General features: G+C 40.1%; 1 protein-coding gene across 8 annotated transcripts in view; it reads right to left on the bottom strand.

Annotated features, from left to right (window-relative positions):
• The window catches only part of hipk1b (homeodomain interacting protein kinase 1b), a 30099-nt gene that overhangs the window by 2637 nt on the left and 10818 nt on the right, over positions 1-16644 (bottom strand). The window contains exons 9-16 of one of the 8 annotated variants that reach the window (XM_009305774.4): positions 13926-14112; positions 13249-13367; positions 12487-12621; positions 4889-5049; positions 3004-3156; positions 1438-1581; positions 952-1163; positions 324-451 (exon numbers count right to left, since the gene is read on the bottom strand). In XM_009305774.4, coding sequence (XP_009304049.2) covers positions 324-451; positions 952-1163; positions 1438-1581; positions 3004-3156; positions 4889-5049; positions 12487-12621; positions 13249-13367; positions 13926-14112 — 1239 coding nt within the window. The remainder of the gene's footprint in view (positions 1-323; positions 452-951; positions 1164-1437; positions 1582-3003; positions 3157-4888; positions 5050-12486; positions 12622-13248; positions 13368-13925; positions 14113-16644) is intronic. The other 7 variants (XM_009305775.4, XM_073916252.1, XM_073916253.1 and 4 more) reach the window with 7 other exon arrangements.

The following is a 16644-nucleotide window of genomic DNA, read 5'->3' as shown; positions in this document are numbered from 1 at the left end:
TCTAAGTAAATTTAGAAATCAGTACTTGATATTTTTACTTGCATTTCTTCACTTTTAGTTAGTTTTTAAGTCTTAATCCCATGTTAAAAGCATTGATAATGCAAAACAAAACAAAAAACATGTTTAAGTCTGCCATATTAGCAACATTGGTGAGTTATATTCAAGACAAAATTACAAAAATACATTTCTTAAACATTATACAAATTTTTTTTTTTGTATAAAATTGTTTTGACGCTTTGTTTTTCGAAGCTTTGTTTCTTTTATCACTAGTATTTATTGGATAAAGATCAGTTTCGGACACAGCTCAGGTCTTCTGTGCTCACCTGACTGAGGTTTAGTGGTTGAGATCTGCTGGGCTCCTGTTGGTGCTCACTGATGCTTCCTCCTGAGCTGCTCTGATGTCTTGTAGCTGCAGCTCTCTTCGGCTTCATGTAGTAATTCTGGGGAAGACCTAAACACACAACCAATGTTTTTTTTTACTACATATTTCTCAAACAAACAAACAAACAAACAAAAAACACCCCCCCCCCCCCCCTCCAAAAAAAAAAAAAAAAAAAAAAAAAAAAAAAAAAAAAAAAAAAAAACGGAACAAAACGAAAAAAATAAATAAATAAGAATGCAAATAAAATACAAACGAAAAAGAAACAAAGTAAAAACGAAAACTGAACTAAAACAAAACCAATTCAAAATGAAAAATAAATTACAAACAAAAATTAAAAACAATAAAATAAAAACAAAATCAAAAAATAATAAAATAAACAAAATACAAATATGAAAAATAAATAAAAACAAACAAACAAAAATGGAAAAACAAACTAAACGGGAAAAAAAAAACTTAAAACAAATAATGAAAAACAAATACTAACAAAAACAAAAGGCAATGCTGCCCATCACAACACACGAAATAAAAAGAATAAAATAAAATAACTGACCAAGAAATGGAGTACTTGCCTAGAGCCGGTGGGATTTTGGCCGATATGGAGCTCTCCACAGGCTGTGTTTTGACAGTCGGCGCCACCACTGCCAGAGATTTGGCCAGTCGTGAGGACTGGAGCCCGATGTGACCGTTCTGGGGTTTGGGGGTTAAAGGACTGGCGGTGGAGGAGTCTGAATCGTGAACGGTCAGACAGCTGATCACATTCGTCCTATGGCTGGGGCCGCAGCTACAAAAGAGAAGAGAAAAGTGTTAGAGATAAAATAATGAATATTCACAAGGATAAAATCATAAAACAGGAAAAACAAAATACCAATATGTTTCCTGCAGGATTCAAACACATGCTTACTTCCAAAATCTGTATTTTTAGTAGTAAAATTATTTCAAGTAAATAAATAAAAAAAAAAACAAGCTACATCCACTACTCTCTCATTTAATATTCTGTTTTTTTCTAGGAACTCCAAAAAAAAAAAAAAAAACATGTTAGCAGGAAGCGTGGTCACCTGGCGGGGTGAAACTTGCGCTCATCCTCGTCTTCAGAGTCGCTGTGTATGGTGATGACGCTGACTGCAGGACTCGGGGTGTCGGAGATGATGATTGGCTGAGTCAGAAGAGCGCTGTAAGACTGAGAGGCCACCAGAGCACTGCTGATGAGACACACACACACAAGGTAAGTACAAAAACATTTAACAGCCTCAAGGAGAAAATAAAATAATAACTCAATCCCACAAAACACCAATAGGAATAAAAGTTTTGCACATAAAAAAAAATAAAAATAAATTATATATATATATATTAGGGATGCTCACTTCGGTTAATTTTGCCAACCAACAACCACCGCTCATTAACCAAGTATTAACAGTTACCTGGTCAGATTAATATTAAATTATTATTTACTTAAAAACTTAAAAAAAAAATTGACGAGTCCATTTTGAGTGACACATTAAATATTGCATTTTAAAATGCTGATTTATTTTAACATGTGAACAACAGCATACAGAACACCATAACAATAGCGGAATACATCGGAACAACAGCATAGAAAAACAGAATAAACTAAATAAAAAGAATCAAATAAATAGCCCACCCTTAGATAACATATATACATATATATATATACATATATATATATATATATATATATATATATATACATACATACATATATATATATATATACATACATACATACATACATACATACATACATATATATATATATATATATATATATATATATATATATATATATATATATATATATATAAATATATATATATAAATATATATATATAAATATAAATATATATATATATATGCAATTAAAGAGCATATTTATTATACAAGACTAACTTCAAAATATTTATTTAATTATTACTTATTTATTGCGAAATTAGCAACTTATGGCTATTTCATGGCAAAATGGATATATATAAAAATTCGTATTACAATAAAAAAAGTTACTTAGAAATAAATAAAATTCACACAAAAATATATTCAAAGTTAAATATGATTTTTCTGTTCAACTTTTGATAAATAATTTAAGATTCATCCTGGTGGTACCCGTTTTAAAATATCCATCAAACTACTCTTCTTATAAAAATGTTGTCTTATGGTATTCAAATTTTCACATTCCAACAAAATATGCTTCATAGTAAGAGCAGCTTGGCAGTAATTACATTTAGGTGGTGCTTCGTTATTCAGTAAATATAAATGAGTCAACCTAGAATGTCCAATTCGACATCTAGTATAGACAGTTTGATCATGCCTGGTCTCAAAATTATAATTTGCAAAGTGTGTTTCAATTATTTTCTGATTAATTTAATGTAATTTATTATTTATGCAGTCGTCCCATTCCATTTGCCATGTTTCAATTATAAACAAATTAATTGTCTAATTTGAAATGAAATGTATGCTCATCTCTAATATTAAATCCAAACGGCAAGAATCAAGCACTTGTGTTTGATCTTTTTACACACAATAAAAAAACCCTGACTGAACAAATGCAGATTGAAATGTGCAATTAAACATATTAAAGGCAGCTTTGAAATAAGTGAATGGGCCAGTACCTGCTGCTGGTGTCGCAGCAGATGCGGCTCCTCTTGTTCTGCGAGCGAGTAGCTGTAGTCGCTCCTCGATTGAGGGAATGAGTGGGGTTGATGCCGCTGAGGATATGTGGGTTCTGCTGGACGACACCATTGTGCTGACCACTCTGAGATGCCCTGCATCAAGAAGAAGAAATGTTAAGAGTTTTTTGGTGCACAAAATTGTTCTTGGTGCTCTGAATGATTACAGTTAGATTACTGAAGTCTTAGAGAACGTCTTTGGACCAGGACTTTGAACATTGTGAGATGGTTTCAGTATATGGAGAATGAGAAAGCTCTCAGAATTAGGCAAGTTATTAGGCAATTAAGTTATTAAGTGTGTAATATTTTAATGTATATCCATTTTGCCATAAAATAGCCATAAGTTGCAAATGTGGCAATAAATAAATAAACATTTAATTTAGTCTTGTATAATAAAAATGCTCTTTAATTGCATTAAAACAATATAGCAGATTCCTTACTAAAATTATATAGCTCTATTATCATTTTGTTTTTCTTTTTTGCTTGGAAAGTTCTTAATCTTTATTAAAATAAACACGATTAATAAACCCAAACATTTTCTAAAACTGAAATATTCATTTTAGTGATGAATCACAATGCTGTTGCAAACAACACTGCATCAATGTGGGTGTAATTTTGTGACACACACACACACACACACACACACACACACACACACACACACACACACACACACACACACACACACACACACACACACACACACACACACACACACACACACACACACACACACACACACACACACACACACACACACACACACACACACACACACACACAAAATTTTTTCTTTTTTAAATATTTCCCAAATTATGTTTAACAGAGCAAGGGAATTTTTACAGTATGTCTGATAATATTTTTTTCTTCAGGAGAAAGTATTATTTGTTTTATTTCGGCTAGAATAAAGGCAGTTTTTTATTTTTTTATTAACCATTTTAAGGTATATATTATTAGCCCCTTTAAGCTATATATTTTTTCGATAGTCTACAGAACAAACCATTGTTATACAATAACCTGCCTAATAAGCTATGTTATTAATGATGAGAGAGCTCTCAGAATTAGGCAAGTTATTAGGCAATAAAGTTATTAGGCAGTTATTAAGCTACGTTAATTTGTGTTCGAAGATCAATGAAGGTTTATGGATTGAAATGACATTAGGGCTAATGGATAATACCAGAACTTTCTTTTTTTGTGTGAACTGACACTTTAATGGGAACCTGCTATGCCAAAATAACTTTTAATAGGGGTTTAGACGGTATGTGATGAACATAACCAGGTTTGAATGTTAAACATTTAATAATTTTATTTTTCATAATCACACTTGATAAAGTCTGCAGAAACACTTTGATTGACATTCTCTCTTTGTACGTGTCATCAGAGGGGGAAAGCCCCGCCCACTAGTGACCATCTCTCCCTCATTAGAATAGGATGTTAGTCTTGTTTTTGAATCTACCACTATGCTGACACAAAGGCATTTATAGCTCCGCCCTCTTTTAAAAAGAGCAGTCTCATTTGAATTTAAAGCGACAGTCTCCAAAACAGCACAATTAGGATCAAAGCCTGAAAGGGTCAGTTTTAGAGAGTTAGAAAGCATTATTTATGTGGTATTTGAAGCTGAAACTTCACATATACACACTTTAGCGACTTCAGAAACTTATTTTACATCTTGTATCAGCACAGCAGGAAAACAGGTCCCCTTTAACAAGATTAAATAGGGAAACTAACGTAATTTCTAGAATCAGAAATGCGGTTTCTATTTATTTTCGATTAATCGTTCAGCCCTGAACATGCTCACTGTTTGCACACAGTGAAAGTATTTTCTGACCTCCAGCTGGATGTTTGCTGTGTGGAGTTCTCGGACAGCAGGGCCTGGAGAGGAGATTGGTTCACTACGGGCTGGTGGCTGGAGTTGTGGATGGTCATGCCAGGCACCTGCTGCCACGCCGAGGGTATGAGGATCTGCTGGGTGCCCGCTGGCCAGGCCTGCTGAAAAAGCACAAAACATCTCTCTTAGTAGTGCTGAGAAAAGTGCGGAAACAAATGATGACGACAACCACTGGCAAATGAAGAGCCGGTGGAAACAGCTCTGATCATACCACAGTGATGTGTATATGGCCATTACACCTGAATTCACACATTCTGTCATGCCAGAACTTCAAGTAGCATGCTGATAGAAATGTGCAGCGCGACGTCAATGCACAAAGCGACAGTTCGGCCAACAATGAAAATTGTGTTGTCATTTACTCGCCCTGTTGGAGTTCTGCTAGACACTAAAGCCGATATACTGCAGAAAGCTGGAAACCTGTTAACATTAAACTCCATAGTTTTTGTTTTTACTATGATGGATGTGAATGGATATTTGTTTTCAGCTTTCTTCAAAATATTTTCTTTAGTGCTAAACAGAAACGAAAACTCTGAGTAAATACAGTGTGGATTTACATGTTCAGGTGAACTACACCTTTAAATTTAACAGAAAATATATTATTTTTATAAATAAATAATTATACACTGCAAAAATATTTTTTTAACTTGAGTTGTCTTGTTTCAAGTCAAAATATCTAAACGTTCTTAAATCAATAAGCATTATCTTATAAAAATATTTATTAATTAAAAAAAATATTGGTCTGTTAACAGAAAATCAAAATGAACCAAGTTCTTCCTTAAAACAAGCTAGTATTTAATCAAAATGATCTTTTTAAGCTTAGTTTAAACTCAAAAAACACTCAAAAAAAACATTCAGGTCATATAAGTTTCAAGCAAAATTATACAAAAACAAAAAAAAGACACAATCAGCAATTAATAATACATAACATAAAAATTCAAAACTTTATTAAATATCCTAGCATTTTTTAGAGATTTAAAAAAGTATAAAAATATTTTATTTAAAGTCTCTCCAGGTTAAAAAAAAAAAGTCAGAAAATGTTAAAAATAGGACATACTGAAAAATACACTCACTGGCCACTTTATTAGGTACACCTGCTTTACTGCTCGTTAAAGCAAATTTCTAATCAGCCAATCACATGGCAGCAACTCAATGCATTTAGACATGGTCAAGACGATCAGCTGCAGTTCAAACTGAGCATCAGAACGGGGAGGAAGGGGGATTTAAGTGACTTTGAACGTGGTTGTTGGTGCCAGACGGGCTGCTCTGAGTATTTCAGAAACTGCTGATCTACTGGGATTTTCATGCACGACCATCTCTAGGGTTTACAGAGAATGATCTGAAAAAGAGTAAATTTCCAGTGAGTGGCAGTTCTGTGGGTGCAAATGCCTTGTTGATGCCAGAGGTCAGAGGAGAATGGCCAGACTGGTTCCAGCTGATAGAAAGGCAACTGTGACTCAAATAATCACTCGATACAACCTGAACATCTCTGAACACACAACACGTCCAACCTTGAGGCGGATGGGCTAAAGCAGCAGAAGACCACACCGGGTGCCGCTCCTGTCAGCTAAGAACAGGAAACTGAGGCTACAATTCACACAGACTCACCAAAACTGGACAATAGAAGATTGGAGAAACGTTGCCTGCTCTGATGAGTCGCCATTTCTGCTGCCACATTCAGATGGTCGGGTCAGAATTTGGCATCAACAACATGAAATTGCGGATCCATCCTGCCTTGTATCAGTGGTTCAGGCTGGTGGTGGTGTAATGGTGCAGGGGATGTTTTCTTGGCACACTTTGGGTCCATTAGTACCAACTGAGCATCATGTCAACGCCACAGCCTACCTGAGTATTGTTGCTGACCATGTCCATCCCTTTATGACCACAGTGTCTCCATCTTCTGATGGCTACTTCCAGCAAGATAACACACCATGTCATAAAGCGTGAATTATCTCAGACTGGTTTCTTGAACAGGTCAATGAGTTCACTGTACTCAAATGGCCTCCACAGTCAGCAGATCTCAATCCAATAGAGCGCGGATGGAACGGGAGATTGGCATCATGGATGTGCAGCCGACAAATCTGCATCAACTGTGTGATGCTATCATGTCAATATAGACTAAAATCTCTGAGGAATATTTCCAGTACCCTGTTGAGTCTATGCCACGAAGGATTAAGGCAGATCTGAAGGCAAAAGGGGTCCAACCTGACACTAGTAAAGTGTACCTAATAAAGTGGCCAGTGAGTGCATATGGCTAACACTTCGGTTTCTGGTGCAGTATTGACATCTTGGGGAAACTTCTCCTTTTAGCAAATGTGATTTCTGAACTAGAAACAACACAAAAACACTGCTTTTGTTTTTTGCAGTGAATGAATCATATTTGCCCTTCTCTCCATGGGCAGCTTGAAGACGTAGCGCAGCCATTTGGTATGATTTTAAAAGCCAAGACAAGCACAGCATGCAAAACAACCCAAATCATACACAAGCGTTAAACATTTAGATGGATTTGGAGGCGGGAAAAAGAGCAGTCCGGCAACCTGTTGGGGAGAATCATGGCAGTTAGAAAACAATGAGCAAAAACCTGCCAAGAGATGTGCCATGCCAGAACGGGCAGCACTAGAGTACCTGCGGACAGACATGGCTATGAGAGGGAGAGGAAGATGAAGAGTGTGTTTGAGCTGCACACCAGGTCAGTGTCCTCCCCTGAGAGCAAGAGGAGGAGGAGGAAGAACAGATGGTGGGGCTGGAGGTCAGAGGAAGGAGATCAACAATACACTCTTCACACAACAAGAAGCTGCAAGCAAAGCACAGAAGAGTTCAGCACATGCCTCCCATGCCTGTAGCAGACCTGCACGGAGAGAGACTGATGGAGGAAATCATGACAGACAGAGAGAGATAGGAGAAATACAGAAGGAAGAAAAAAGAAAAAGACTAGAGCAGGGATGTCAAACTCAATTCCTGGAGGGCCGCAGCCCTGCACAGTTTAGTTCCAACCCTGCTCCAACACACAGGTTTCAAACAACCCTGAAGCACTCAATTAGTTTGATCAGGTGTGTTTAATTAAGGTTGGAACTAAATTGTGCAGGGCTGCGGCCCTCCAGGAATTGAGTTTGACATCCCTGGCCTAAAGCCTGGTTTATACTTCTGCGTCAAGTGACCCATGGCGCAAGCAACGCGCGTAGCTGTGCATTTATACTTCTGCGCGCTGTCACTAATGTTCTGCATTAACACTTCTGAAACGCTAGTTGGCAGTGAGGTGTTAATGTTCCTCTGTGTCGAGTTTCTTCACTGCTGTTTTGCTTTTCCTGAACACTTCCTAGATGTACAAGTGACTCAAACTCGCTCATTTTGAGGCAGGAACCGGTGGACGTGCAACAACTTTAACTATGAGGTAAACACAAAACAAAACTTTCCATCCGGAGCTCCTTCACAGGACTCCACACTTGTAAACAATCGCTCCATTGGGCCAGCACCACTCGCGCGGCTCTCGGTCCCGCCCAGACTCGTCAGCGCTACCAAGCCAACCAATCACAGAGCTTGCGCTATGCGTTGTTGCGACGTGTAGTAAATTTTTTGAGAGGTGCACGTCAGTGACGCCGACGGCGAAGGGCTATGCGTCAGCGCCGTAGCATACGCCGATGTTTGACGCAGAAGTACAAATCAGCCTTAAAGGGTACCAAGGGTGGTGTACGACAAAGTTTCCCCTTATTATGGTGGGCATATCCCACATTTTCACATCCCAATGTTGACAGGTATGTCTTTGACAGTGAAAACAGTCATAAAAGCAAACCGTACCGCAGTGGCACCTGCAGCCGTACAGCCGTACGCACTGTGCGTACCTACTATGAGAGGGTGCAAATTATTGCGGCTTTTTAATTTCGTTACATCATTTAAATTGATTATTAAACACTGTACACTACGATATATTGACAAAGCAAGAAAGAATAACAACAAATAAAGGTGTGCGTTTGTGTTTTAAAGTGTGTATGTACTTGCATGGGGGGAGATGGGTAAAGAAATCTATTGGTTTTAGTTTTGCTGGCGTTTTTTCCGCACCTAAAAATTACCATTCAGATAGCTATTGATTAAAACAAGGTTAAAAATTAGTAAACGTTTTTTTAAAATAGCTAAACTTAATTGAGAAATTTGCCAAAAGGCCTAAAACTAATGAGGCAAATACTGATCCCCCACATGGAGTGGAGACCGGAGTCTAATCAGCAGCCGGAGAAACTGTCTCTTTCATCAGACCCAGCTGCATCGCAGCCTCCTCGCAATTTTTTCTGACAAACTGGCTTAAATAAGCAGACATTTCCATTCTCACAACGAATTTCTGAGTTGTCTCACCCTTCAGCCGAGTTTCTTCCACTGAGGTAATGTGGGAACAGGTTTAGTGGTTGCGAATATGCGAATTTGTAAACGCCTGTCCTGCTCTTTCAAATTTTTTATTAAATTAATTCTATTATAATTGACCGGCGCAACATGGAAAACAGTTTAATTTAGGCTACAGAAACGGAATATTTCACTTTAATTTAATTTAGGCTATTATTATTTTATTTGACAATCCAGTTTGTGATTCGGCATTGCTGAAGCATATAGCTGATTTGTTTTGAAGCACTTCACCTCAAATGTTATCCGTTCTTGTTTTATCTAGAAGATAACTGACCAAGAAGAATATTTAAACAAAGAGACAAACTTTACGTAAATCGTTTTAATAAGATATTCTTTTGCAAGAAAAATATGCAAATTATATTTTTGTTTGAGCCCGTCCACTACTCCACTGTGCGGGTGGATGATTTTCGGTCGTTGCAGGTAAAGATGCTTCACTAACTGTATTGTATTACAATCTTTGCAAATTTTTTTAATATGTCATAATTTTAAAGATTACGTCTTGAGCGTCTGATTTTTCTTTGGTGCTGATGTGCTTTTATTTCGATTTCAGTGAACTATTACAACTAAAAAGGAAACAACGACAAATTATGTCACAACTAATGCCCTTAAATAATGTAGCCTTTGACAGCAAGCATCAGTGTGTCTGACATGATTGGCGGAAAGGGGAGGGCAGTGCTGGATTTGTGCTTGGAATAAAATCCTGCAGGCGCCCCTGCCGTACTGAACCGAACTGTACCACTCAGTGGAAACTAGGGGTGTCAAAAATAATCGTTTTTTCGGTGTACTGCGATGCAGACGCGGACAATTCGGTATCGGTTTAGTAATAATCATAACCGGTTATTACTGACGTCATTTACCTCATATGCGCTCTGTCGCGAGGGAGGTGATCGCGAGTATTTACAGTGCTTTAACTACTTAAAACTCATAAACTGCACAATTTCACTGTGTGTGTTTGCTGGATCAGTCTTTCACTGACATTTACAACAATAGCCCCTATTTCACTGAGATCGAGAGAATGAAAGTAGCCTACTCCATTTCTCTCTCTCTCTCTCTCTCTCTCTCTTTCTTTCTCACACACACACAGTGGCCCATTTGACCTGCTGGCGTGGCTTCTCTTCTCTTCTCGGCTGTTTTACAGCGTTACTTTTGCATCCAGAAACGAGCGCGTGTCTGCAGAGTTTTCTCCACCGTGTCTATCATACATCAGCTGTGAGATCGCCGCTGCCGCCTGCCGCTTATCAGCATTACTCATCTGTGAAGAGCGCAGCGCACAAGAGCCAATCGCAACCGTTTATTTTTTTTGAGGGTGTGACCAATCAAAGGGGTGTAAGAGAACTAGACAAGGATCAGAATTTGAGCTGGATATTAATATTTGTTTATATTATTTGCTAAATGCTCGTTTTGTTTAAAGGTACTTTATATCTCTGACAGTTTGTATTAAATGACAAAATTGTATTACAAATAGTATATAAATATATTCATACATTTTAATACAAGAAATGCTGCTGTGAAGAAAATATAAAACTGTGTATGGAAAGCACCGTCAATGCACCGTGATGCACCGAAATATCGAATTGAACCGAATCGATGGCATGATAATCGTAACCGAACCGAACCCTGAGACTAGTGTAGGTTCACACCTCTAGTGGAAACGGGCCAAAAAAGCGCATTCGGTGTGATCAAAATCTAGCTCATATTTCCAGTCATTTTCCTTAAAGGGTCACGAAACACCAAAACACATTTTTTGAGCTGTTGACAGTCGTATATGTGTCCCACACTGCTAAAAACACTATTAGGACACCTATATTTCACTAAAAAGTGTAAATTGGTTGTTTTTGCGTTATTTCAAGCAAATTCGTACTTCCTGTTTGAAACGAATTTTTGAAGCTGCGTCACGGTCATGACATAATAGAGTGTATTCCAGCGTGCAGACTGGGCGTCTGTGCCAGAGTGTGTCTTATTACGTCTTACAGTGTGATGCATTAATGCATGAGTAAGGCTTGGTTCAAACCAATCAGCGCGCTCTATTGTGCAACTTAATTAATATTCATTAGTGTCATCGTCTTTACACCACAGAGACGCCAAGTTGTGTTGGCAAAACAAGTGTGAAGTGTTGCTTTTATAGTTTGCTGCCATTAAGTTTTGTTTTCATTTTCTCTCTGTGAGAGCTCATCTGGAGTCACGTGTGGATTAACAGTGTACGCGACGCTCGACAACAATAATTTACGCGTCTAAGGGGGATTATTGTTTACCTGAGAGCTGTTCTCATCTGCAAACGCTGAAATTCGGATTCCGGATGTATTCTTCTCTTCATAAAGACGCGGCTCTAGTTGCTGGTGATTGTCCTGTCTCTACAGATTTGGTAAGTGAGTGACCAGTGCTCTTGTATATTAAGTTTGTTCGTATCGAATAAAGTTAACTATTGCATTGAGTGCAAACATGTTAGCACCGCATTTTATGACCGGAATAACACACGCGGCTTTCTGACGCTACCTGCCGTGTGCATCTAAGTTTCCGGGAAATGCTGAGTTTTTTTTCTCTCATTCGCCGTGCGGTATCAAACATTGCATGAAAAATACACGCTTAGAGCAGTTCCTCGAATCAAATATCTCGTTTGTCGCGAGGGGCATGAATGAATTCCCTGAATGAAAGAGCCAAACTGCAGTTAAAGTCCAACATTTAATAATTTGGCAAATAATTCGACTACAGATGTCCATGTAGGTTAAACACCATCACTTTCTCCTGTGTGTATTTTGACTCAAACTCGCGCGTGCCCAAATAGACACTCCCACACCCTCCCACTTTAGTTCCTCCGACACTCCCCCCTAAACAGAGCTGGACACGCCCACTTTTCTGACTTGTTCCAAAGTAGAGGTGTGAAAACACCCTGCTGAAACGAGGGGGTTTCATGGCCCTTTAATTGGCCAAAACCCAAAAATGCTATTTTCAGCCGATAATTTTCATCCGCCAAATATTTAGTGCATCCCTATCAAAGAGAGATCAGAAAGAGTTCAGTTAAGCGGAGTTCTATCAAAGAGTGATCGCAAAGTAATCAAGACACATTGAAAATAAAGCAGGATTAGCAAGGGAGAGGTGATGAGAGATGATGATGGTGTTGTTAGTGGTAGAACGCTGGGTGGGTCTCTCTTTACCAGCACTGTGGCTGTCTGCTCCAGCAGAGCGGGCCGTCCTGCCCCACAGCCCAGCGCCAGGGGCAGCGGGTACTGGGACGCCACTCCCGCTGGGTGAGGGTGCAGCGTGGCCACCATCAGAGGCGTGCAGGAGCCCTATGGAGGAGGCGCACCATGGAGGAGGAAAGGGGGAATAAAGCACGGAAAGATTAGACAAAAGGTGAGACTGGGGTCAAGGGTACAAGGCTGTGATCTCATTTACTGGCACTCTCCAGCAGTGAATCCATGCAGATTTAAGAACTGACGTTGCCTCTCCTACTCAACTGGACTCAGTTCATCAGAGGGCATTGACGAAGCAGCGGAGAGTTAGACATCATGTCGGTTTGACTGAAGACTATATACACAAGACTCGTCACTCCTACAGTTTTGAATGGGGAAAAGTGTAACAGTCAGCATGGCGAATGAAGCCCCGTCCTTTAGTGCAGGAGCCAATCAGCGATCTATACAGATTGACGATTCTCAGAGGGAGGGGCTCAGACCAGACACGAGTTTCTGCAGATTTTGTGTGAAACGAATGTTTAGAAATGAAACTAAAGAGACAGTCGTCGTTTAATTTCATCTGCGATTCCTAATATGAAATTGAATCTGAAGCTTGGCAAGAAATTTTGGAGAATTTGACGTTTCCCCATTCAAACAGAATGCCTGAGAGGCGTTTCAAAGATGGCGAGCGAGTGACATGACTTGCCCTAAAGGTTTGACAGAGACCAATGTGCTGTGCCGTACCTGTGTCAGCATGCTGGGTTGAAGCTGCAGGGGTTGCGAGGACTGGTTTTGCTGGACAACAGGAACGCCGTTCTCCATCCTGACAGGATAGCTAGAGGTTTTATTAGAGGATGGAAGCCCTACAAGGAAAGCAAATATATTGAGCATCATCAAGTTTGAGAAACATTTGAACAGAATAAAGAAATACAACTTATTGCGACATGCCACGAAATTAAAATTGCTCTTATCATTATATGTATATAGTAGTGCTTGTTATAAACAATATATCTGTGCACTAAAAAAATAATAATTTGCCCTGAAAACCTTCCCCCGCCCCCTTGAAATGACTTTTCTTTTTTGGTCACATGGAACACCATTAGGGCGGGGCTATCATTCCTTTAGGACGAGGCTATTAAGTCAATAGGGCTGCGTCCGAAACAGCATACTTCCATACTATACAGTACGCTAAAATCAGTATGCGAGCAGAGTAGTTTGCTCAGTTTTCGGCGCTCAAAACTATGGCGTACTGTGGACGGATGGCGTAACCTTAGCAAAACTTGCGCGTTTTCAAACTAAAACGCATTAGTGTAAACAAGGCCTTAGAGTTAAAGCTACACTGTGCAGAGCTGCGGAGCTTGACACCTGAGCTTTAAGAGGAGCATTTAACCGTAAAATAATCCTCATCCTACTTAGCTCACCTTGTATAGTGGTGGGGGGGCAGACGATGAGGGTTTGCTGGAAGGGTTCGGTCTGAGCACACAGCTGGGTGGAGCGGGTCTGCAGGGGGATGCTGGGCTGAGCCAGGCCTGGGATGTTTATGGTGGCCTGCTGGTAAAGAGCCGGCTGGTAGTTGAGGAGAGGAACAGCTCCACCAGCAGAGGGAACCTGAGGGGAACATTTACAACAGTGTTAATGCTGCGTTCAGACGAGACGCAGCACACGCGTCAAGCGCGAGTGATTTACATGTTAAGTCAATGCAAACGCGCGAATAGACATCCTGCGGCGCGATACGCACGGCACGAATGACGAGAATTGCACGATGCGCATGGCGCGAATGGCGTGGCGCGGATTGAGCGTTTTGCGCGTTTGACGTGCTTAATGCGTGTTTCGTGCGAATCACTCGCGTTCGAAAATCTGAACTTCAGCGAACATTCGCGCCAAGTTAACCAATCAGGAGCTTGCTCTTGTGGGGGCGTGATTGTGACGTATCGCCTGTTGTCGGTGTCCCAGGGGAAATCCCCCAGCAGACACCGACAAGAAGTTCATCAAACTGGGCTGGGCTCAGTCAGAAGCACCACTGAGAACCTCCATCAGCCAGGTTCAGTTTCTGGAGGAGTTTATGAGCTTAAAGAGCTGGATGCACCTCTGAAAGGATGTAGTAGACTCAGTCACGGCTCTAATTGTACCGACGCTGTTTATCATCCTTCATAAAGCACAGAAACACTGTTATTTTCTTCATAAAATCCATGTTAGCCATTTAGCTATGAAGCTAGAGTCACGGGGCAGACAGAAGCCCTGCCCATCACGCGAATCCGCGTCTGTTCTGAAGTGAATTTGACACACGAATGAAGCGGGGTTTGACGCGCGAACGAAGTAAGTAACCTCAAATGTTCACGCGACTATTTACGCGCGAATAGCGAGATTTATCCTTACGCGTCTGGTGTGAACATTGCATTAAAGACTAAAACCACTCCCTATCCACTATATAGTGCACTATATATCGGGTGTTTCTCAATTCCAACGCAGAGAATGGACTTGCGTTCTTGTGAAGACCGATCTTGCCAGGTCAACCGCTGATGATGACGTTACACGAGAACGCAAGACTGCTGAAGAAAGCATCTTGAGAAACATCCAAGGTGTCCCAGATCTGAGTCAAAGCCTTCACTCCCCATTTATTCAATGCTTTTTTACCCACAATTCACACTGGGAAATGTATCGGATGTACACTCAAAATCAAGTCTAATATGATTGAATAATGCCTAGTTTAGACTGCATGATTTTCAAAGTCGTCGTGTCACAGATGTTTTCACACTGCATGACTATCTGGGCAGGCGTTTCGTCGCTGCGTTGTTTACACTGCAAGATCGATCGGCGACAGGGACTTTCACGTTGCATGACTTTACTATAGGAAGAATCGCCGACAACTTCATCCAAACTACATCTCACAGCCAAAAACATGTCGTATATATTTTGTTATTAACTACATAATGAGAAAGAAGCCTTTAATGGGGTAGAAAATGTACATATTTGCTCACCTGGGTTTAAAGGGAATTAGCCATTTCTCCTCAACTTACTTTCTGTATGAAACGTCAAACAGACACGAGTGCTCCTGTCAAACCTCCACTAGTTTTTCCTCCATTTCTTGGGTCCAAATAAACCGCTGATGTTATTTTCAGTCAAAACTCATTTCACACGGCATGATTTGAATCGCCGACAGCTCCAGATATTCAGCACACCAAATATCTCACAGGCACCGGCGACTCATTGGCGATTCTCTCAGATCGCGTCTTTGATAGTTCATACTGTGTGATTGTCACTCACGTGCACCGATTTGCCTGTGATTTCAGGCATTTGTCAGCGATTTCTCAAAACTTATTGGCGAGCCAAAATCGGGGCTAAAATCACGCAGTCTGAGCTAGGCATAAGCTGTAGAATTACCAAAACAGATTCATTCAAGTACTACACTATAGTATGGTTCAAAAACACAACAGTATTTACTTTACATTACATCATAGTACTTTTTCATGTGGGTAAGCATAAGCAGGTATCCAGTCATTTTTGTTCCCCTTTTCTGCCCTACACTATATAGGGATCAGTGAACAAGGGTGCTTTCACACCTGTGAATCAATTCATTTGTTCTGAAACAGGGATTACAACTGTTACCTTGTAGCTCTTTGTTATCCGTGCGGTTCGCTTTCACACGGCAACGTTTTTAAACAGACCAAAAGAGCTAAAACAAGTCACGTGTGAGTAAGCTCTCCTTACATTAGTCAGAGTTTCACGGTTTATTTTGCAGAGTCCCGCTCAGCTGTCAGGGGAGGTGGTGGTTTGGTGGTGTTTGACAAGGTGCGTGCGACGTGTCTGAAGAGCGAAGAGGGATGCGGTGGGCAGAAGTGAGAAGGGTGCATGACGTTTTAGAGTACCAGGAGGGAGACGCACGTTTTCCTGGAGATTATCACTCGTTTGGGGGCATCCGGGAGACTCTTTGCATTTGCAGGAGACTCCCGAAACTTCCAGGATGTCTGGAATGACCTCCCGCCCTACCCATAATTCTCTCTTCATATAGCCGTATGCCTATTACATATCCATAATACACTTAATACACTGTGATAAAACCGTGCTTGCATCATATGGCTTTCTCACTGCAATCAATCCGCTCCAGAGTTCGTTTCAATTGAGCCGAGACCCCCTCATTCA

The sequence above is a fragment of the Danio rerio genome, chromosome 11 (assembly GCF_049306965.1).
Source record: "Danio rerio strain Tuebingen ecotype United States chromosome 11, GRCz12tu, whole genome shotgun sequence".
NCBI lineage: Eukaryota > Metazoa > Chordata > Actinopteri > Cypriniformes > Danionidae > Danio > Danio rerio.
This window is presented reverse-complemented; position numbering and strand designations above follow the sequence as displayed.